General features: G+C 46.9%; 1 protein-coding gene across 6 annotated transcripts in view; it reads left to right on the plus strand.

Annotated features, from left to right (window-relative positions):
* The first annotated feature begins 8,459 nt into the window (after positions 1–8,459).
* agrn (agrin) overlaps positions 8,460–21,524 on the plus strand; it is a 501,404-nt gene continuing 488,339 nt past the window's right edge. For all 6 annotated transcript variants that reach the window (XM_052039159.1, XM_052039162.1, XM_052039160.1 and 3 more), the window contains exon 1: positions 8,460–9,126. In XM_052039159.1, the coding sequence (XP_051895119.1) occupies positions 8,929–9,126 (198 nt within the window). In that variant the 5' untranslated portion in view covers positions 8,460–8,928. The remainder of the gene's footprint in view (positions 9,127–21,524) is intronic.

Raw genomic sequence — 21,524 nt, forward strand, 5'->3', positions numbered from 1 at the left:
GGGCCACGACGAGGTAGATTGAGAGATCAAGAGTTCATCTTTATCGTATAAGAGGTCCATTCAAGAGTCTTGTAACAGGGATAGAAGCTGTCCTTGAGCCTGGTGGTATGTGTTCTCAAGCTTTTGTATCTTCTGCTCAATGGAAGGGAGGAGAAGAGAGAATGACCTCATTTGTTGCAATGTTTGATGCTAGCTGGTGTTCTAGCATTGGAAACATCCTAACATTGACAGTCAGGAGCCAGTAACCCACCGGGCTCCCATCCCTGAATGCTTCTGCTGAAATTTGGGTGATAACAGGTTTGGGCTTGATGTTACTTCTCTTCACAATCCAACCCACTGCCAACGCACACTGCCTCGGGCACTAGTTCCAAGCTTTGTGAATGAAAGCTCCTCCCTTGGTTAACCCCCACTGCACCCTGCCCCTCCTCACACCCATCAACACTTGATAAGGTCACAGGCTGCTCCTTGGGTCGGTCTCAAAGATTCCTGATGGATCAGCCAGCAGTCCTTCAGCTGGGGCAGTTGGAGTACCGAGCACATTTTTATTAAATTTTACTTATCTCAATAGTATTAAAGCCTCAAACGAGACCCTGTAATCTTGGATACCACCCTCCTCACCTACTAAGAGGGGCGTGGACCACAGGTTAGGAACCATGGTCCTTGAATGTCACCCACTCCCCAGTATTTACTGCCTCTTAACTGAATGATTTGCAGGAAGATTGCAAAGGAGTGTAGTAACCTCACTGTAAAGTTACTGGTCTAGTAATTAAAACCCAGAACTGCAAGTTCAAGTCCTAAATTCACATCAACACTCTTGTTTTTTTGTGGCAGAGGGCAGGAGGTGGGTGGGGATGAGGTGAACCACAGGTCTTATCGACAATGACAGCAAGAAAACCATCAGACTGCATTGAAAACCCTCCTGGCTCACTTTCGGCGAGGAAATCTTCTGTTCATATTTCCGACAACATAGAAGGAGGCCATTCAGCCCACTGAGTCTATGCCAGAAGGATCCCAATCCCCCACTAATTTTTTCCGTGACCTATTCTCTCCACATTCCCATCAAAGTCCCCCCAGATTCTATCACCCACCTACACTAACTTACAGTGACCAACTAACCTACCAAATTGTACATCTTTGGGACGTGGGAGGAAACCGGAGCACCCGGGGGAAACCCATGAAGTCACAGGGAGAACACACAAATCCTACACAGGCAATACTGGAAGTCAGGATTAAACCAGAGTTGGTGGAAATATGAGGCACAACCCTACTTGCTGCAGCATCGTGCCGTCTATCCTCACTGCTGTCCTTACCTGATCTGGCCTAGGTGTGACTCCAGACCTGGTAAAGTTTCCAGACCCACCTGATATGGTTGACTCCGAATTGGTCACTCAGCACCAGGCAGCTCACCATCACCTTCTCATTGGCAAGTAAAGGTTGCTCTTGCGACTGACACTCACATCCTTAAAAATGTTCCTGAGATTCACACAGGTAAAGTTGAGTTTATTGTCATGTGCACAAGTACGGTGAGGTACAGGTACAATGAAAAACTTGCTTGCAGCAGCATTACAGACACATAGGTACAGACAACACACAGAACATGAATTATACATAAAGTTATACCATACTGTGGAAAAAAAATTGTGTAAAAGCAAGACCTCAGTGCAACAAAAAAACAAAGACACAATCGAAGACAATGAGTCAAAGTCAAAGTCAAGTTTATTGTCACAAGCACAGGTGTAACGAAAAACTTACTTGCGACAGCATCACAGGCACATGGCATCAGATAAGCAGCATTCACAAGAAAAACATAAATTAAACATAAATTATACAAATTTTTACTAGAAAGCACACAGTCAGAACAAAAAAAAATTCCTTTGTAGTGCAAAGTGGTCATAGTCATAGCAAAGTGATGTCCTGAGGTAGTGATTAGGATTGTGCCGGTTGGTTCAAGAACCAAATGGTTGTATAGAGGGAGCTGTTCTTGAACCTGGTGGTGTTGGACTTCAGGCTTCTGTACCTCCTGCCCGATGGTAGCTGTGAGAAGATGGCATGGCCCGGATGGTGGGGATCTTTGATGATGGATGTTGCCTCCTTGAGAAAGTGCCTCATGTAGATACTACCGATGGTGGGGAGGGATGTGCCCATGATGTACTGGGCAGAGTCCACTACTCTCTGAAGCTTCTTGAGTTCCTGCGTATTCAACCATGATGCAACCAGTCAGAATACTTTCAACAGTAAATCTGCAGAACAGCAGATTTTTTAATCAGTGAACCAAATGTTAGTGAGTAATTTAGTAATATCATGCACAGCATTAGTGATAGTAGCTTTACTTAAACAAAATGTTTCAGCTTCATTTAATTGTACTCAAGTTCATGATAAAATTCACCAGCAAAGGCATCTGGATACTTGGTCTGCTACTTACCTGCTAGCCTACCACACCTCTTGAGCAGTGCAGAGTAGGATTACCGTAGACGTGTAACTGTAATGGGTACCACCAGGAATAGGGGAGAAGGAGACAATGGAATTGTATCTCACACCTGTTCACAGGAAAGTTATCTGTTAGCTGGGGTAACACTTTTGTTGAAATTTTTACCCTCCTATCCTGAAGGTTCTAACCCTACTGAGGCATTGGTACCTAAGTATTTGGTGTCTGTCTCTCGATTAATTGTGTCGGGTGGTTGTTTAGAATCACAAGGAAAGTTGGAAAGAAATGCCAGAAAAGGTGGTGGAAGGAGCTCTGTGAAATTGGGTAGTTTGTGGCTGAAGAAAAATAATTGCAGGGCTTTTAAATATACCATAGAAATCTATAACTATAGAAAGCATCCCATCCGGAGTTAGGTTTGCCCAAGACTGCAAGAAACTGCAGACAGCTCAGCACATCACGGAAACCAGCCTCCCCTCCACAGACTCTGTCCACACTTCTCGCTGCCTTGAAAAAGCAGCCAACATAATCAAAGTCCCCACACACCCCGGACGTTCTCTCTTCTCCCCCCTCCCATTGGGCAGAAGATACAAAAGCCTGAAAGCACGTACCACCAGGCTCAAGGACAGCTTCTATCTCGCTGTTATAAGACTATTGAATGGATCTCTTGTTCAATAAGATGGACCCTTGACTTCACAACCTACCTCGTCATTGCTTTGCACCTTATTGTCTGCCTGTACAGCACTTTTGCTGTAACTGTAACACTTTATTCTGCATCCTGTTATTGCTTTTCCCTTGTACTACCTCAATGTATTTATGTTGTGAAATGATCTGTCTGGATGGCATGCAAAACAAAGTTTTTCACTGTACCTCGGTACATGGGACAATAACAAACCAATGACCAATTTTGAATAAGACAAGTGAGACCAATTGAACACTACATTCAAAAAGCTGGCCAATGCGCAGAATCACACAGCATTGACAGCACAGAGACTGGTCATCTTGTTCATGCCTCCCCTGACCCTGCCTCAAACTTCATTACCAATTGAGGCTCAGCCAGAAATCTGCCTCCAAGTCAAACGGTTCTGAGTTCAAGTTCACTCCAAAGGTTTATGTGCAAAAATCTTGGCTGATGCTCTGAGAGGGTGCAGCACAGTTGGAGGGGTGAACTTTTGGAATGAGATGTTAAACTAGAGTACAATAGCAATGTGGTTATGTTAGATGACTAGTATTCGGAAGCCAGAAATACTGATCCAGAGGTGTGATCTTGAATCCTGACAAAAGGGGATTTTGAAATCATTGACACAATCGAAATGTAAGACTGTCATTAAACAATCTGCTCTAACTAATGACGGAGACACAAAAAATTCTGCAGATGCTGGAATCTGGATCAATACACAAAAAGTGCTGGAGGAACTCAGCAGGTCAGGCAGCATCTATGGAGGGAAATAATCAGTCGACATTTCTGGTCAAGACCCTTCAACAGGACTGGAAAGGAAGAGGGCAGAAGCCAGAAACTAATTAACTAATGTTTTGCCCCTCAGAATCAGATTTATTATCACTGACGTAGATGACATGAAATTTGTTGTTTTGTGGCAGCAGTACAGTGCAAAGACAGAAAATTACTATAAATTACGACTATAAATAAATAGGGCAGAAAAAAGGAATAACGAGGTAGTGTTCATGGGTTTATGGACCGTCCAGAAATCTGATGATGGAGGGGAAGAAGCAGTTCCTGAATCGTTGAGTGTGGGTCTTCAGGCTCCTGTACCTCCTCCCCGATGGGAGTAATGCATTAGGGTTAGAGTGAGGGCGAGGCTGCTATTCTCACCCAGTCTGGCCTGTATGTGACTCCACAACAATGTGGTTGATTCTTAGCTACCTCTGGAATGGCCCAACAAGCCTTTCAGTCCAGAGACAATTGGGGAAAGTAATAAATGCCCGCCAAGCTAATGACTAAGACCCAATCTATTTTCCAAAGTGCTTGAAAAAGACCCCACGATGCTATTTGTAGTAGAACAGGGAAGACATCCCTGGTGCTCAACCAAGGTTACTTATAAAACACAGATGACCTCATTGTTATCACATTGTTGGTGTGAGCTTGGTGCCAACGAATTAGTCCATGTTACAACAGTACGGTAGTGTAGCGGTTAGCGTAACGCTTTACAGTGCCAGTGACCCGGGTTCAATTCCAGCCACTGTCTGTAAGGAGTTTGTACGTTCTCCCCGTGCCTGCGTGGGTTTCCTTCGGGCGCTCCAGTTTCCTCCCACATTCCAAAAGACGTACGGGTTAGGAAGGTGTGGACATGCTATGTTGGGGCCGGAAGCGTGGCGACACTTGCGGGCTGGCCCCAGAACACTCTTCACAAAAGATGCATTTCAATGTGTGTTTCGATGTACATGTGACTAATAAAGTTATCTTATCTTATAAAAGTACAGCATTGGCTGTAAAATGATTTGGACCACTCTGGAAGAGATGGAAAGATGTTGTAGTTGCCTTGGACAAGGTCCGTTCTGCTGGACAGATTGGTCTGGCTCCACAAGTGGCAAGCTCCCTATACTGGTCATCTCTCCAGCAGGACTTTCTATCTGGCAAGATCCTGTGAATAATCTGTTATTGAAAGCCAGGAGAAGGAAATCATAATAGCATTTCTTATTTTTTTTCAGGATCTGGATGACAAATTGGCAGGTCCATAATTTATTGTCCATCCTTAATTGCCCCTGAGAATTGTAACGAACAATCTCCTGGAGGAACTCAGCAGGTCAAGCAGCATCTGTAGGGGGGAAAGGAATTGTCGATGTTTTGGGTTGAAACCCTGCATCAGGATTCAACATGTCGACAATTCCTCTCCCCCTACAGGTGCTGCTCGACCCGCGGAGTTCCTCCAGCAGATTGTTTGTTGCTCCAGATTCCAGCGTCCAAGTCAGGATGGTGTGTGACTTGGAGGGGAATCTGTTGGTGGTGGTGTTCCCATCTACCCACTGCCCTTGCCCTTCCTGGTGGCAGAGGTGATGTACTTGGGAGGTGCCGTAGGAGTAGGCTAGGTAAGTAATTGCAGCAAACTTTGAAGATGGAACACACTGTAGCGACTGTGCTCTGGTGGTGGAGACAGTGAATGTTTAGGGTAATGGATGTGATGCTAGTTAAGTGTCAAACATCTCAAGTTTTGTTGGAACTGCATTCACCTAGGCAAGGCTTGGGTTTTCCATCTTGCTCTTGACATATGGATCACCAATCCTAGTCACACAGCCCTCCGGCCCAACTCGTCCATGCCGACTGTGTTGCCCAGCGAGCTAGTCCCATCTGCCTGCCCGTAGCCCTCTACACCCCTCCTATCCATGGACTTATCTAGATGGCTTTTAAATGCTGCTAATGTGCCTGTCTCAACCACTATTTCTGGCAGCTCGTTCCAAATATGCACCACACTCTGTGTGAAGAAGATGCCCCTGATGTCCCTTTTAAATCTCTTGCCTCTGATCTTAACCTATGCCCTCTTGTTTTTAGCAGTCCTTCCCTTGGAAAAAAGACTGTGTGCTTTCACCCTGCCGATGCCCCTCATGATCTTATACTGTACACCTTTAATCAGACCAAAAAAAATTGTCCACCACTCTGTGTGGAAATGCAAGTTTTTCCATCTGTAAATACTGATGGGACGAGTGGGAATGTTTTACATTGCTGAAGAATGTCATCGCGGTTTACTCAGCGAGGTTCACTCAGTGCCAGGAACCCTGACTGACTTTTCACATCCATAATCTTCCACACGACCCAGAGATAATTACCCCAACTTTGCCACTACCTCTCCTATTCCTGTTTTGCGATTAGATAGTTCCGATAGAGAGGATCAAATGTGGTATCATTTGGTCTGCAGGGATTAGTGGTAGATTTACCTATTAGACCATTCAGAGACTTAGTTAATCTAGGATCTTTGCCAACACACAGTGTTTACCAGTGATGAGAATTTAACACTGCTGTCATTGATCAGACGGGGATTGAATCAGATGCCCTACTGTCACCTAGACGCAGAACCTAGGACATTTCTGCATAAATCAAACACATGGAACAATGTCATTGGGCACCCATTGCAATGTCAGTGAATGCCAAGCAGCTTGAATTAATTAATAACAAGCCTTATGTACACTGCAAGGCTGCCAGTGGCAGAATTGATTTAAAACCTGAAGTTGCTTATTGTTCAAGTCAGGTTGAAGAAGTTGGTTCTCATGAAGAATCTTCAACCTGAAACACCAACTGTTTCTCTCTCCACAGCTGCTGCCGAACCTGATGAGTGGTCCCAGTGTTGGTTTTCAGAAGCTGGGGTTGATCTTCTTGAACAGTCGAGAGGAGATTTGACAGAAATGGACAAGATTGCAAATGGTATGGAAAGGAAGCGGTTCCGGTCATTGGCTGGTTCGAGGAGCATGTGGCACTTTCGATAATTTGGGCAAAAGATACAAAGGAGATGGATGCAAAGGCCATTATCTCGGTGAAAGGTAGAGCAGGCTTGTAGGGCCAAATGGTCTTCCTGCTCAAATTTCTAATTTTCTTGGAGACCAATTTACTCAGAGGCGATCTGGGAACTCACTGATTGGGAGTGGTGGAACGGAGTCAACTGGAGCTTTCAAAAGGGAACTGAACACACACTGGAGGGAATTACTTGCAGAGTTTGGGGGACAGAATTATAGAGAGATACAGCATGGAAAGAAACCCTTTGGCCCACCGTGCCAAACCATCAACCACCCACTTACACCAACATCAAACGATCTGCTGGAGGAACTCAGTGGGTCGAGTATCGAGGAATCAAGGAACTGTCGATGCTTCCAACTGATGTGGGATTTCAACCCGAAACATCAACAGTTCCTTTTCTTCCAAAGATGCTACTCGACCCACTGAGGTCCTCCAGCAGATCACTTGTTGCTCCAGGTTCCAGTGTCTGCAGTCTCTGGTGTCTCCATTTACAGTAGATTGTACATTAATCCCATTTTTTTATTCCTCCAAATTTCCATCAACTCCCCACAGATTCCACCCCTCACCTACACACTGGGAGCAACTTACAGCGGCCAATTAACCTACCAACCTTTGGGATGTGGGAGGAAACTGGCGCACCCGGGGCAAACCCACGCGGTCACGGGGAGAACGTGCAAACTCCACACAGACAGCACTGGAGGTCAGGATTGAACCTGGGTCCAAAATCAAAGTCAAAGTCGAGTTTATCGTCAGATGCACAAGTCCATGTGTGCACAGGTGCAATGAAAAACTAACCTGCAGCAGCATCACAGGCACAGAGCGTCAGATAAGCAGCATTCACAAGAAAAACATAAATTAAGCATCAATTATACACAATTTTTACAACATAATTATAACAAAAAAAGTCCATTTTAGTGCAAAGTGATCAAAGTGGTCATAGTGTTGCTAAACTGTAGTGATTAGGGTTTTGGCAGTTGGTTCAAGAACCAAATGGTTGAAGGGAAGTGGCTGTTCCTGAACCTGGTAGTGTGGGGACTTCAGGCTTCTGTACCTCCTGCCCGATGGTAGCTGCGAGAAGGTGGCATGACCCAGATGGCGGGGATCTTTGATGATGGATGTTGCCTTCTTGAGGCAGCTCCTCCTGTAGATACTCCCGATGGTGGTACCAATGGTGCTGTGAGACATTGACTATGCGGAAGGGATTGCATGACACAGACTGGAAGGGCTGAATGGCCTTCTCTGCCGCAATAGTTCCATGAAGTGGGCCCAATCAAACATGGAGGGAGCCAGGCTCTTCAAAAGCCCATTCTCCTTCCTTCCCCCACTCCTCCCTCCCCCCTCCTCACTGGGCACACCGGCCACACAGCTCAAGGGTTTTTTCCCCAAGGTGGGGCGGTGGTCGCAGCAGGTGGGACCGACCCTGACCTCGTCGCTCACTGCTGCCTCTCCTAGGAAGCCTGGTGAGTGAACTGTACTTCCAGCAACTTGCATTGCGGACACAGGCACCTCCTGTGGTATGGCACCGCATTCCTCCACCGGGGTTGGGGAGCAGAGAGAGAGGGAGAGAGAGGGAAACACACACACACATTGCAGCCAGATAAGATCTGCCAAATTCCACCTGGAAGCCTCTCTCAGATTCCCCACCCTTGGAGGACAGTCGGATCACGTCAGCGTGCGGTTATTGATTAACACCGGAGTTCTAGCTGCATTTCCGGGGGTGGCGTTTTAACACAGTGAGTGAGAGTGGGGCTGATCACTGCTCTGCAATCTGATTATGCAAATCCCAGCCACAGAGAGAGAGAGGAGAGACTGATCTCCGTGCATTCCGGCTGATGTTAGACAGAGGCAGGCTCCTCTCATCCCTTTCCAAATCCTGAGAGCTTGCAGTCAACAGCCCATGTCTTAGGTACACCTGCGGACGAAATCTACCAACCGGTCGACACGTTTTGTTTTCTAAGCAAGACTTTTTGTTTTAGTGAACGAACAAAAATCTCTTGTACTTTTTGCGTGTGTGTGTGTGTGTTTTTGTCCCCCCCGGTTGAGCATGGGACGAGAAGGGGCCGAGAGGAGGACCTTCTCCGCTGACCTCCTGCTCCTGCTTTGCCTCGCTGCCCACGTCTGCTGCCGCCTCTGCCCCGAAAAGGAGCTGGAGAGCCGGGAAGAAGAGGCGAACGTGGTGTTGACGGGGACGGTGGAGGAAATCATGAACGTGGATCCGGTGCACAACACCTACTCTTGCAAGGTAGGAGGGAGGGGAAGCGCACTTGAAAGTTCCTGACAAAACTCCCTCACCCCGAGTGCTCTCATGAACGGCAGGGTTGTTCCTTTTTTATATAATTTAACCCATTAGCATTGCTTTAAATCTTTATTGAAGGTCGCAGATTATTGAAATTCTGTATTGTTCCCAGGGGCTGGACTACAAATTCGGATTGAGGGGAAGCAAACTAGAAGATATTAAGCAGTGTTATAGTGAGGGGTGAAAAGAGCCAGCTTTTTATTGTGGCGTTACTTTTTGTTACTTGGGGTGCTAATTTGGTTTACTGCAAACTCGAGTGTCCACTTGCAGACTTCCCTGCCTGTGTGTGTCTTTTTAAAGCTTCATTGAAGTTTGCGAAAGTTAGTTGGTAAAAGTTGGCGGCTTGTGTTGTGTTGCACCAAGAACAACGTGATAATGGGCAAACTATTCCTCCTGCGAGCACGGAGCGCTGGCAGGGAGCGTGCTGAGATTTAACATGGCTGCAAGCTATTGAAATTTACAAAGACCGATCTCTCAATACAGTCGCTCCAGGGTACGCGAGAGAAAAAAAAACCCTCCTGCATTTGGAATCCCCATAACCAGTTTGTTCAGTTTTATTTCCTTTGCATGTACCAAACTGCAGCATTCCACTGAGACTGGTTCTACACCGTACAAGGTCAGTGAGGAGAACCCTAACCTCTAAGCAATGGGTTTGAGGGTTCTCTTTGGCTTGTGGGCACATATGCAATCTGTCACTCCAGTGCAGTGTTGGGGAAGTGTTGCCATGTTGGAGGGGACTAACTGTCTAATACCTGTAGGGTGGGATTTAAAATATCCCAGGGCACTGCTCTGAAGAAGGGTGATCTTTGTTCTAGTAATTTTAATCAACATCACTAATAGATATTCTAGTTGCTATCACACTGCCGTTTATGGGAGCTTGCTGTGTACAACTTGGCTGCTGTGTTTCCTGCATTACAGCAGTAACTACACCTAAAGCACTCATTGGATGTGGCAAACTTTGAGATGTTGAGAGGTGCAATATAAATGTTTTTTTTTTGCAAAAAAAAATCATCGCTTTGGAAGGCTGACCATGTGAGTTCCAGCTTCCAACTGAGAGAGACTGAACTTTTCTTTAGAACTGGACACTTTACAAACAGTAATGTTTCCTGGAGATTTCACAACACTGTGTCTGTATTTTTCCACCAACCAACTGCGAACTCTCTTTGATTTTGGCCGATCTGTGGACAACTCAATTGGGTTTCTGTGTTTAGACAACTGTTCTGATCAATGAAGAGAGAGGCTGGGTGGGGATACCCCTAGTAACAAGCATGCTGTGCCCAGTTTGCTCCCCTCCTCCCTCTCCGACCAGAAAAGACGGTACCTTCCCCAGCTATCCCACGATCCACGTGAACAGGCAGGGAACAGAGGGATGCGAACCACGTGCAGGCAGATGGGATCAGTTAGAATGGCGTCATGGTTGGCGCAGCTGTGATGCAGGGGATGTCCTGATTGCAGGGTTCTGACCTGAAATGTCAGCAGTTCTTCTGCCCCCCCCCCCCCCACAGATGCTGCTCGACCTGCTGAGTTCCTCCAGCAGATTGAGTGCTGTTCTATATTCTATCTGAGCCTCCAGGTGCTGACAGAGCTCACTCTTACACACGTGGTTCTGCTTTCTTCTGTGGAAGTACTGACGAAGCTGTGATATCCCACCTGATTCCTTATTTTTATCTCTGTGGCCCTTCTCCCTTCCCACTCAACTGGGATGTTGGGCTGCTTGAATCGTCCACTCAGATGGCTGAGTTGGATCGAGTTAGTTCATCGGAAACAGGATGGCACTGAAAAAAAGAACTGCACCAAACCATGGGCTCAGCATTGAACTCGGTCCACGGTTGGTGATGGAACACGGATCTTGTCATGTAATAGGCTTTATTAATATCTGCTAACATTGCTGGCTGGAAGAAATGCTGATGTTTATCCCATGTATCTTCTCCCCAAAAGGCAGAGAATGTTCGGGGTTCACATCTACAGTCATTGCCTTCTTTGGTATATACTTGCATGTGGGGAGTTTGTGTGGTGTCGGGTGTATCAAGTGTCATGGTGAAGAGGGGTGGAGGAAGGTGCAGGGTGTGTATGTTTGTAGGACATATCAAGTGGGTGGGGAGGGTGCCTTTGGTGTGTGTGCGCGCAAGCAAGAGAGAGTGTGCTGCGTCAGGAGTGTGTATGGCATTGGGTGTATCCAGGACGAGAGTTCGGGTGTACGTTCAGAGAGAGCATTGGTGGTATTTTTCCAATATCTCAGAATGCCTGCTGTACTTAGTCCAGGACTCAGAAGCGTGTCGGAGAGCAGAGATCACTGCTGTTCAGTAGACCATCAGTTTCGTGTTGATCTGAGACCTTAATCTCCAAATGCACTTTCAATTGACCGGAGGCTGCGCTGGTGCATTGGAGGCGATGGTGAACTCCACCGTCGGCGTCTGCCTTTGCCGAGAAATGGGCCGTGGTCCACATTTCCCAGGGTCTTATTGTGAAGGACAGAGTGTGGTGCAGTGCAGATTCATTCATTTATTGTGTGCGGTTCTGGTCACCAAGCTATAGGAAGGTTGCCATTGAGTTGGGAAAGGTGCAGAAAGGATTCACGAAGATGCTACCAGGACTGAGGGCTTGAGTTGTAGGGAGAGGCTGGACAGGCTGGGACTGTTTTCCCTGTAGAGTAGGAGGCTGAGGGCTGACCTTACAGAGGTTTATAAAATCATGAGGGGCATGGATAAGCTGGATGGGTCACAGTCTTTTCCCCAGGGTCGGGGAGTCGAAAACTAGAGGACGTAGATTTAGAGTGAGAGGGGAAAGATTTAAAAGGGACCTGGGGGGGGCACGTTTTTCACACAGAGGGTGGTGGGTATATGGAACGAGTTGTCAGAGGAAGTTGTAGAGGCAGGTTCAATTCCAAAGTTTAAAATACATTTGGACAGGTACATGGTATTGGTTTATTATTGTCACTTGTACCAAGGTACAGTGAAAAACTTGTCTTGCAAACCGATCGTACAGATCAATTCATTACACAGTGCATTGAGGTAGTACAGGGTAAAAACAATAACAGAATGCAGAGTAAAGTGTCACATGGGTAGAAGAGGTTCAGAGGGATATGGGCCAAACGCAGGAACTGGGATTAACTTGGATGGACATCTTGGTTGACGTGGATGTTGGGCTGAAGGGGCTGTTTCCATGCTGTGACCCTATGATAGGGGGCCTCGTGGACGTTGCGTGTAGGGGCCCACCCTCTCCTGTGCTTCAGTGAGCAAGTTGATGATGGTACCAGTACTATCTCGGGAACATTCTCCAAATTCACTGGAAGGATAAGTGTCCTCTCCTGGGCCAACACCCCCAGCACTGAGGCTCTGCTCACACTGGGTCAGCTGTACTGGAGACCCACGTTATCCACATACTTGACACCAGGTTCCAGTGTGTGGGACGTGTGTGTCGTAGAGGGTATCAATTGTGGGGGCACTTAGCGAGTCAGATGCTGCTACACAGTGTGTGTGCACCAGCGTAGGGTGCAGCGAGAGTGCGTGCACACGACACGCGGCTGGGTGGAGATTGTGTGCGTGCGCACACCCGTGTCAATGTTGAGTACATGTGCACGCCCACAGCTGCATGGAGACTGTATGCACGCACACCCTCTCCATGTTGAGAATGTGCATGCAGCCCCAGCGCTGAATGGAGTCGTGCGTGTGCGCAGCAATGCCAAGAGCATGTGAGTGCACACTTGTGCCAGTGCCGGGAGTGTGTGCACGTGAACCCGTGGCCGCATGCAGGTTGTGTGTGCTCGAGCCTGCTCCCTTGTGGTCCTGTTGAGGTGCATCTCCCTCTTTCACACTTCTTCAGTGCCGAAAACATTGTCTGATTTTGTTGTGTGGAGGTGTAAGATCAGTTCTCACTTCTTCACGTAAAAAGCGCAATGAAGGGCTGAGACAGCTGGGTGGGGAGGGACTTGATTTTGGCCCCGTCCCCCAACCCTGGACTTGCTGACTAGCAGCTAGGTGGTGTTGGCAGCCACTTAAACATTTCAGGTCATTGAGACTTCTCAAGCCCCCAGACTTTGGTCACCAGAAAGATGCAGGATTCAAGTGGCAGACTCTGGTTTATTTGAGTGATCACACTTGGCTTATGGGCAAATGGCCCCCCCAGGGCCCTGTCAGTGGAACGTTCAATCAGTGTTTCTTCTGCTGAAGGTCATCCAGTGACTCCTGAGTAAAACGTTCAGCAACGCTTTACTCAGGAGTCACTGCCAGACTCCTGCCAGAACTCCAGCAGCCCCTGCACTCCCGACGTCCCACATGTGACACTCACTGTGAGTGAGATTAAAGCTGATCTTCACTCTTTTGTCAATCCATCATCCCAGCAGGGTCCACTAGAATTTTATTAAGAATTTTAGCACTTTGGTATCTCATCTTAGCTGGTTTAAAACCTTGATGTGTCTCCATCTAATCCAGTCTGAGGAAACTTGGTAGGGACCAAGGAACCAAGCTCGGGATAACCTGCCGGTCACCATCTTTATTTTTAAAGGAGTTTGTTCACAGGATGTGGACGCTGCTGGAAATGCCACTGGTTATTGCCGTTCCTGGATGTCCCCTCCATTAAGGGGACAGTTGGAAGTCAATCACATGCAGGCCAGAGTGGGAGCAGAGAGTGGAGAATGAATCACCTTGACCCACCCACACACAATCTGAAACACTAACTGAATTCCTCTCTCCACAGATGCTGCCTGACCTGAGTGTTTCCAGCATTTCCCTTTTTTTTAGATAACTAGTGCTGCTCCTAAAAACAGGATTTAAAAAAACCTACACTGTCCCTCAGGCAAACCTCCTGCACACCCACCACGGACTGTGATCGTTCCAGCCTGTCTTGGCTATTGGGTTGGGTTCTCAGAGGGTTTGGGGTCTTCCAGGTTTTTCTCTGTCCCCCCCCCCCCCCCCCCCCAGGAATCTGCTCAATGGCCCCACCACTCACACTGACCCCACCATCAAAGTCCAGGGATCAGGCCTTGCCTGTGGGCAGAGCAGCAGTGATGGTTGCCGTGGGACATGGAATCATGGGGCAGCTCCTGTGAATCCATGGTAGGAGGGTCCACCTTGAGCCCAAGACCAGTCATTTCATTGCTGATCCTGCCTCAGTGAAATGGTAGGGCCCTGGAAAGTGTTGTGGAACAGAGGGACCTGGGGGTACATAGTTCTCTGAAAGTGGAGACACAGGTAGACAGGGTGGTGAAGAAGGTATTTGGCACGCTGGCCTTTGTCAGTCAGGGCATTGAGTACAAGAGTTGGGATGCCATGTTACAGTTGTACAAGATGTTGGTGAGATCGATCTCTATCAGGTTCCCTCCTCAGCCTCTCGTCACAACTGAAAACACTCCATCCAAGGGAATGTTCTAATAAATCTCCTCTGTACCCTCTCTCCACATGTCCTTCCCACAATACATCGATCAGAACTGCATCCAGTGTTTAACAAACAGTTGATATCACTAAAAAATGACCCACTGGTGTCCAGAGCTTCTGTGTGTCATCTAACCCTTATACCAACACCAGTGTGGACGTGACCACCTGAGACATTAGTAGCTCTTCATTTTCAGGACAGTGTGTCATAAAATGTAAGTTTGAAGCTCGCACACAGCACCAGACCAGTGTCCAAAATCACTTCTACCTTTTGTAAACCAACCTGAGTTCCAAAGCTGGCTTGGATTTCAGTGATAGGATGGGAATAAGCACCCCCTGGGATCATTTCTTTACGAGCTGCAACTAAAGTCAACCCTGGCAGTGTGAATCTAACCTTGTTGTAAGCGAATTCTTGAGAGAACTGGGATGAGAACAGTGAGGATAAATTTGCTTTCGTGTGACAATTTATCAAGTTCCCCAGATGTCCCCCAGTGCTTCACAAACAGTGCAGTGGCTTTGATGTACAGTAGCCAGTTTGTGCACAGAAAGATCCCACGGTCCACGGCTGCGGTACATAACCAATTAATCTGGTCTCAGTAGTTAAGTCTGAGGGAGTAACACTCATCAGCAGTTGGAGGGGAATTTCCTCTTTAAATGCCAAATGTGATCTTTCATGGTCATTTGGAGGATTGGTTCGTGACCAATCAGTAAGCGAGCGTTGGTTTAATGCTTCAGCAAATGCAACACTCAATGACACAGAACCTAGTAATACAATTAGTTTATACAGTTGATTAGAAAAAGTTGTCTTGTCCCCTGAAGGTCTGACTCAGGTTCTCTCTGTCCTCTTGGGTGCTGTAGAAGGTTTGATTACGTTACTCAGAAAAAGCACTGGGGACCTATTCCTGTTAATCTTATCCCACAAACAGTGTCAGGGAAATGGATTTTCTGGTCACTTATCAGTCAAAAGGTCCCAGTGGAGCCTTAACACAAGGTGTATGATTCCTGCACTTACCATGGCACAACAGCAGCTGCACATCAAAAACACTTCATTGGCTGTGAAGGATTTTAAAAAATTGTAAGACCATAAGATAGAGGAGCCCATCGAGTTTGCTCTGCCATTCAATCATGGCTGACTTTTCTTTTCAACTCCATTCTCTGGCCTTCTCCCCGTAACCCTTAACCCACTTACCAATCAAGAATCTCTGCCTTAAATGCACCCAATGACTTGGCCTCCAGAGCCCTCCATGGCAACGAATTCCACAGATTCACCACCCTCTGGCTGAAGAAATCCCTCCTCATCTCAGTTTTAAAGGGACGTCCCTTTATTCTGAGGCTGTGCCCTCGGATCCTAGACTCTCCTGCTAGTGGAAGCATCCTTTCCACGTCCACACTATCCAGGCCTTCCAGTATCCGGTAGGCTTCATTGAGATCCCCCCTCATCCTTCTGAACTCCATCGAGTACAGGCCCAGAGACGTCAAACGCCCCTCATGGGTTAAGCCTTTTGGTCCTGGGATCGTTCTTGTGAGCCTCCTCTGGACCAGCACATCCTTCCTTAGATACTAGGCCCAAAATTGCTCACAAGGTTGCTCATAAGTTGCGAGAGGTGTGAAGGAAATACATGATTTTTTTTTAGTTACTGGATGGTGTGCCCTGTTGAAACTGTTCCACAAATTTCGCTTTTAATGCTGCAGGGGAACTTTGTGGATGTTCATTTAGCTCTGAGTAGCTCCAAACCAGTGGTTTATTGGGTGTGTGAAGTGGAAGCTTCAGATATGGAGTAAAATCAGAAGGAGCCAGAGTTGCTGATGGCCTTGGTGGGACAAGCGTTAACCTGTGCTTCTTGACCACTGTCCAGGGACATTGGTCAACCGTGTGTGGGATGAGAGTGAGATAAAGCCTTCTTGTTGTTCCCTTCCGTTGACAAGGAACCTAGCACTTCCCGTCAAAACTTAAACTAGAAGCACATCAGCTCTGATTCCATTTCACTGGGCTGCTGCCCTTCCTGGACAATGTGGGCCAAAGGGCTTGTGTCTTTGTGCAACAACCTTATGAAACTGGACCATAGTCTGAGTTGGTGGTTTTCTGAAACGGGAGAGGAAAGCCGGGGTGAAGACTTGTAGAAGTGCTGCTCAGGCTAAATAGAGCTCAATTCTTCAAGAGAAAGAAATGGCAGGGGGAGTTTGGTAAGCATATAAAACAGAAAGTTGGAGGCCTATGACTAGTGTTGTACCGCAGGGATCGGTGCTGGGTCTGTTGTTGTTTTTTATCTATATTAATGATTTAGATGATAATGCGGTAAACTGAATCAGCAAATTTGCGGATGACACCAAGATTGGGGGCGTAGTGGACAGTGGGGAAGGCTATCAAAGCTTGCAGCGTGATCTTGACTAGTTACAAAATGGGCTGAAAGGTGGCAGATGGAATTTAATGCAGACAAGTGTGAGGCGATGCACTTTGGGAGGACAAACCAGGCTTAGACTTGACAGTGAATGGTAGGGCTCTGAGGTGTGCGGTAGAACAAAGGGACTTGGGAATACAGATCCATAATTCCTTGAAACTGGCATCATAGGTAGATAGGGTCGTAAAGAGAGCTTTTGGCACTTTGACCCTCATAAATCAGGCCATTGAGTACAGGAGTTGGGATGTTATGTTGAAGTTGTACAAGATGTTGGTGAGGTCAAATTTAGAGTATTGTGTGCAGTTCTGGTCACCTACCTACAGGAAAGATATCAATAAGCTTGAAAGGGTGCAGAGAAAATTTACACAGATGTTGCCGGGACTTGAGGACCTAAGTTATAGGGAAGGGTTGAATAGGTTAGGACTTTATTCCCTGGAGCGCAGGAGAATGAGGGGGAGATCTTATAGAGGTGGACAAAATTATAAGGGGTGTAGATAGGGTGAATGCATCCCCTCAGGTTGGGTGAGACTAGAACTAGAGGTCATAGGTTTAGGGTGAAAGGTGAAATATATAAGGGGAACCTGAGGGGGGACTACTTCACTTAGAGGGTGGTGCGAGTGTGGAACAAGCTGCCAGCGGAAGTGGTGGATATGGGTTCAATTGTAACATTTAAGAGAAGTTTGGATAGGTACATAGATGGGAGGGGTTTGGAAGGATATGGTCCAGATGCAGGTAGATGGGACTAGGCAGAAGATCAGGTCGGCATGGACTAGCTGGGCCGAAGGGCCTGTTTCTGTGCTGTAATGCTCTATGTGGGGGAAGGTGATAGGCCGGGAAAAGACTTGCATTTATATAATACTTTCACAGCCAGTGAGATAATTTTGAGATTGTTAATTGCGAAGCACAGGATAATTTACACTCATGGCAAGCTCCCACAAACAGCAATGTAATTAAGACCAGGTAATCCTCTTAACATTTAAAGGAACATAGAAGTTGGCCAGGACACTGCTCCATCTCCAAACAGTGTGGCATTTTGCATCCATCAGAGAGAGAAGTGTATTGTTTCCCCTGATATATAACACTTCTGGCAGTGCAGCACTTCCTCAACACAAACTGGAACGTCAACCCTGTATTCTGAAGGGATCTCGAAGCTCAACATTCTGACTCAGACAGGAGTGATTCTTTCCAGGATTAACTTACCTTACAAATCTTTAATGCCTGTTGCAATATCTCAATTTAAAAGCAGTCAGATGTAAGGTAAATTAATCTTCTTTATGGAAACAGAGACATGAATTTCTTTCACTGTGCTCAGCCTGCTCGGAACAGGCAGTGGTGAGGGTGGATGAATGTCCTACACATGAGCTGTGGCAGACTGTTGCACTACATGTGTGGCCCGTTACCTCGTGAGACGTAACCCCTGCCTGCATTAAATCGAGAATTGGTCAAGTTAGTGAGCTGATGAAAATGGAATGAATTTCTCACAGGTGATTTGGTCATTTTGGCCTCCAATGAACAGCTGCACACTTGGCCTTGTCCATCACTGGCTGTAGCTTAGCAACTGCTCCGCAGTAAAGATGTGGGAGATAGTACAATGGAGTAGGGGGAAAGCTTTCTAATATTTCACAATGGAGCAAGAATAAAGCTGGCTCCGAAACAAAGGCCAGACCCGATGGTGCAGCTTCACCCATTTCTCCAACGTACTGCCTTTCACTGGGTGGGTTTCTGTGCATCGTCCCAGCTTGGTGGTCGGGTGGGGGTGGGTGGTGTGGTGGTAACCTGGGTCACACCAATTTATGAGAGCGACCCTGGGTATAACACGCACTGTTGATGATCAAGCAGCCCTGGAGCCAGGAACAAGAAAGGAGCCCTGAGCCTCCCCTCCTGAAACAGACAAAGGTCAACTGCCCAGGTAGTGTCTACACAACGGGCACTGCACACAGAGAGTGGGTTACTGGGTCATCATGTGGAGGCCTAGACAGAGATCCAGGGACACGAGCTTGAATCTCATTAGGACAGTCAGAGAATTTAAGTTCAAGTAATTGAGTAGATCTGCAGTTAATGATGTGATACCAGTAATGGTGACCACCAAACAGGCAGATTGTCATTAACAACTCATCGGATTCACCAGTGGCCTACAGGGAAGGAAACCTGCCATCCTTTCCTCGCCTTTGTGACTCCAAACCTTCCAGTGTGATTGACGCTCTGAAATAGTCATGGAGTCAAAGTGTCCTAGAGTTGTACAGCACAGATACTGGCCCCCAGTGCACCTCGTCCATACTGACTTACTGCCTATCTGTACCAATTCCATGTCTCTGCATTAGGACTGTATCCTTCTATTCCTTGCCTACTTCAGTGTATGTCTAAATACCCTTTAAACGTAGTAATTGTATCTGAGGGCACTGTTTGGGGGGGGGAGGGGAAATTAGGCATGGACCAAAACTGTTAGCCTTGCCATTGATGTCCACACCCTTTTGTGCGTAGTTCTTTTAATTAAAAAGAACAATAATTTGGGACTTGACACGTTCCTCAGAATGGGACGGTGATGTTCACTGGAAATGTAGATGTGGATCCTGGAGAGACAACCTTGCCATTTCACTGGGACAGGCTCCAGAGTGAATGGGCCATCAATTCCTTTCCTTAGTAACGGCAGCGGTGGGTGTTGGAGGGGAATGTGTGGAGCTTTTCTAACTCCAAGTGGAATGTTCTCCCACTGGATACACAGTGTCACCTCAGTCAGGGCACTGAAGCGGGAGAAACCTTCTGTGCTGATGATATAATGTGGTAGCGCCAAGCCAAGCACATGGTATATCTATGTATGGCCTTCCCCTTGCTACTGACCTGCTGCCATTCCAGAAGCCTGTTCCCTTTGACTGCATTGACAACCAGTCTGACAATATTTAGATTTTAAAATTCCCAGGTAACTTGGCCGGCGTGGACAATTTGAACCAGCTCAGGTAGGCAACTTGGTCAGCATGGAACGGACTGTCAGGGGTCGTGGTGGAACCAGGTATGACAGTGGCGTTTGAGGCTGTTAGACACATGGATATGCAGGAATGGAGGGAAGTGGACCATGTGCAGGCAGAAGAGATTTAGTTTAATTCGGCTTCATGTTCGGCACAGACACGATGGACCGAAGGGCCTGTTCTTGTGCTGGACTGTTCTATGTTCTGTGCTTATGGCTTTAGGGCCTCCCACACAGTCTCCTGATATTGGAATGTAGCAACTAATTAGCACACAGCAAGATCCCACAAACAGCGATGTGATTATGAGTGTGTGTTAGTTGAAGGGTAAATATTGAACAGAAATGTGGTGGGAACTGCCCTTCACGTAGCCTGATGGGTCACCTTACCCCCAACTAAGGGACCGGTTGATGCCTCAAGCTGAATATCTCATCTGAAAGACGGAACCTTTGACAGTGTAGGACTGCACTAGTCTTATACACAAGTGCTGTCCTGGACCAGAGTGAATCTAGAACCTACAGCTGCTTGATTTGGAGATGAGTGTGCCATGCACTAGGGCCCATAAATGCAATGAAACCATTGAATGAAGTGAAAACTGCTAATGTTGGAAACACACAGCAAGTCGAGCAGATGGGGTTCAATCCTGACCCCTGGTGCTGTCTGTGTGGAGTTTGCCTGTTGTCCCTGTGAGCAGCTGAATTTCCACATGGGTCCTCTGTGGTTTCTTCCAACATCCCAAAGACATGCGGCTTGTTAGGTTAATTGGCTGCTGTAGTATGTAGGTGAATGGTAGAATCTGCAGGGAGTTGATGAGAATGTGAAGAGAATAAAAAAATAAATAGGATTAATGTAAGATTATTGAAAGTGGGTGTTTGATGGTCTGTGCAAACTCAGTGGGCTGAAGGTATTGGCTTATTATTGTCACATGTACCGAGGTACAGTGAAAAACTTGTCTTACATACCAATCGTACAGATCAATTCATTACACAGTGCAATTACACTGAGTTAGTACAGAGTCCATTGAGGTACTACAGGTAAAAACAATAACAGTACAGAGTAAAGTGTCACAGCTACAGGGAAAGTGCAGGTGGACAATAAGCTGCAAGGTGACAAGATATATCGTGAGGACAGAGTCCATAATCAAAGACTGCACCCACCCGGGACATTCTCTCTTCTCTCCTCTTCCATCAGCTAGAAGATACAGGAGCCCGAGGGCACGTACCACCAGACTTAAGGACAGCTTCTACCCCACTGTGATAAGACTATTGAACGGTTCCCCTATACGATGAGATGGACTCTGACCTCACGATCTACCTTGTTGTGACCTTGCACCTTATTGCACTGCACTTTCTCTGTAGCTGTGACACTTGACTCTGTACTGTTATTGTTTTTACCTGTACTACATCAATGCACTCTGTATTAACTCAATGTAACTGCACTGTGTAATGAATTGACCTGTACGATCGGTTTGTAAGACAAGTTTTTCACTGTACCTCGGTACAAGTGACGATAATAAACCAATACCATCTCATCGCATAAGGGAACCATTCAATAGTCTTATCACAGTGGGGTAGAAGCTGTCCTTAAGCCTGGTGGTACGTGCCCTCAGGCTCCTG

This window comes from Pristis pectinata, chromosome 26 (genome assembly GCF_009764475.1).
Source record: "Pristis pectinata isolate sPriPec2 chromosome 26, sPriPec2.1.pri, whole genome shotgun sequence".
NCBI lineage: Eukaryota > Metazoa > Chordata > Chondrichthyes > Rhinopristiformes > Pristidae > Pristis > Pristis pectinata.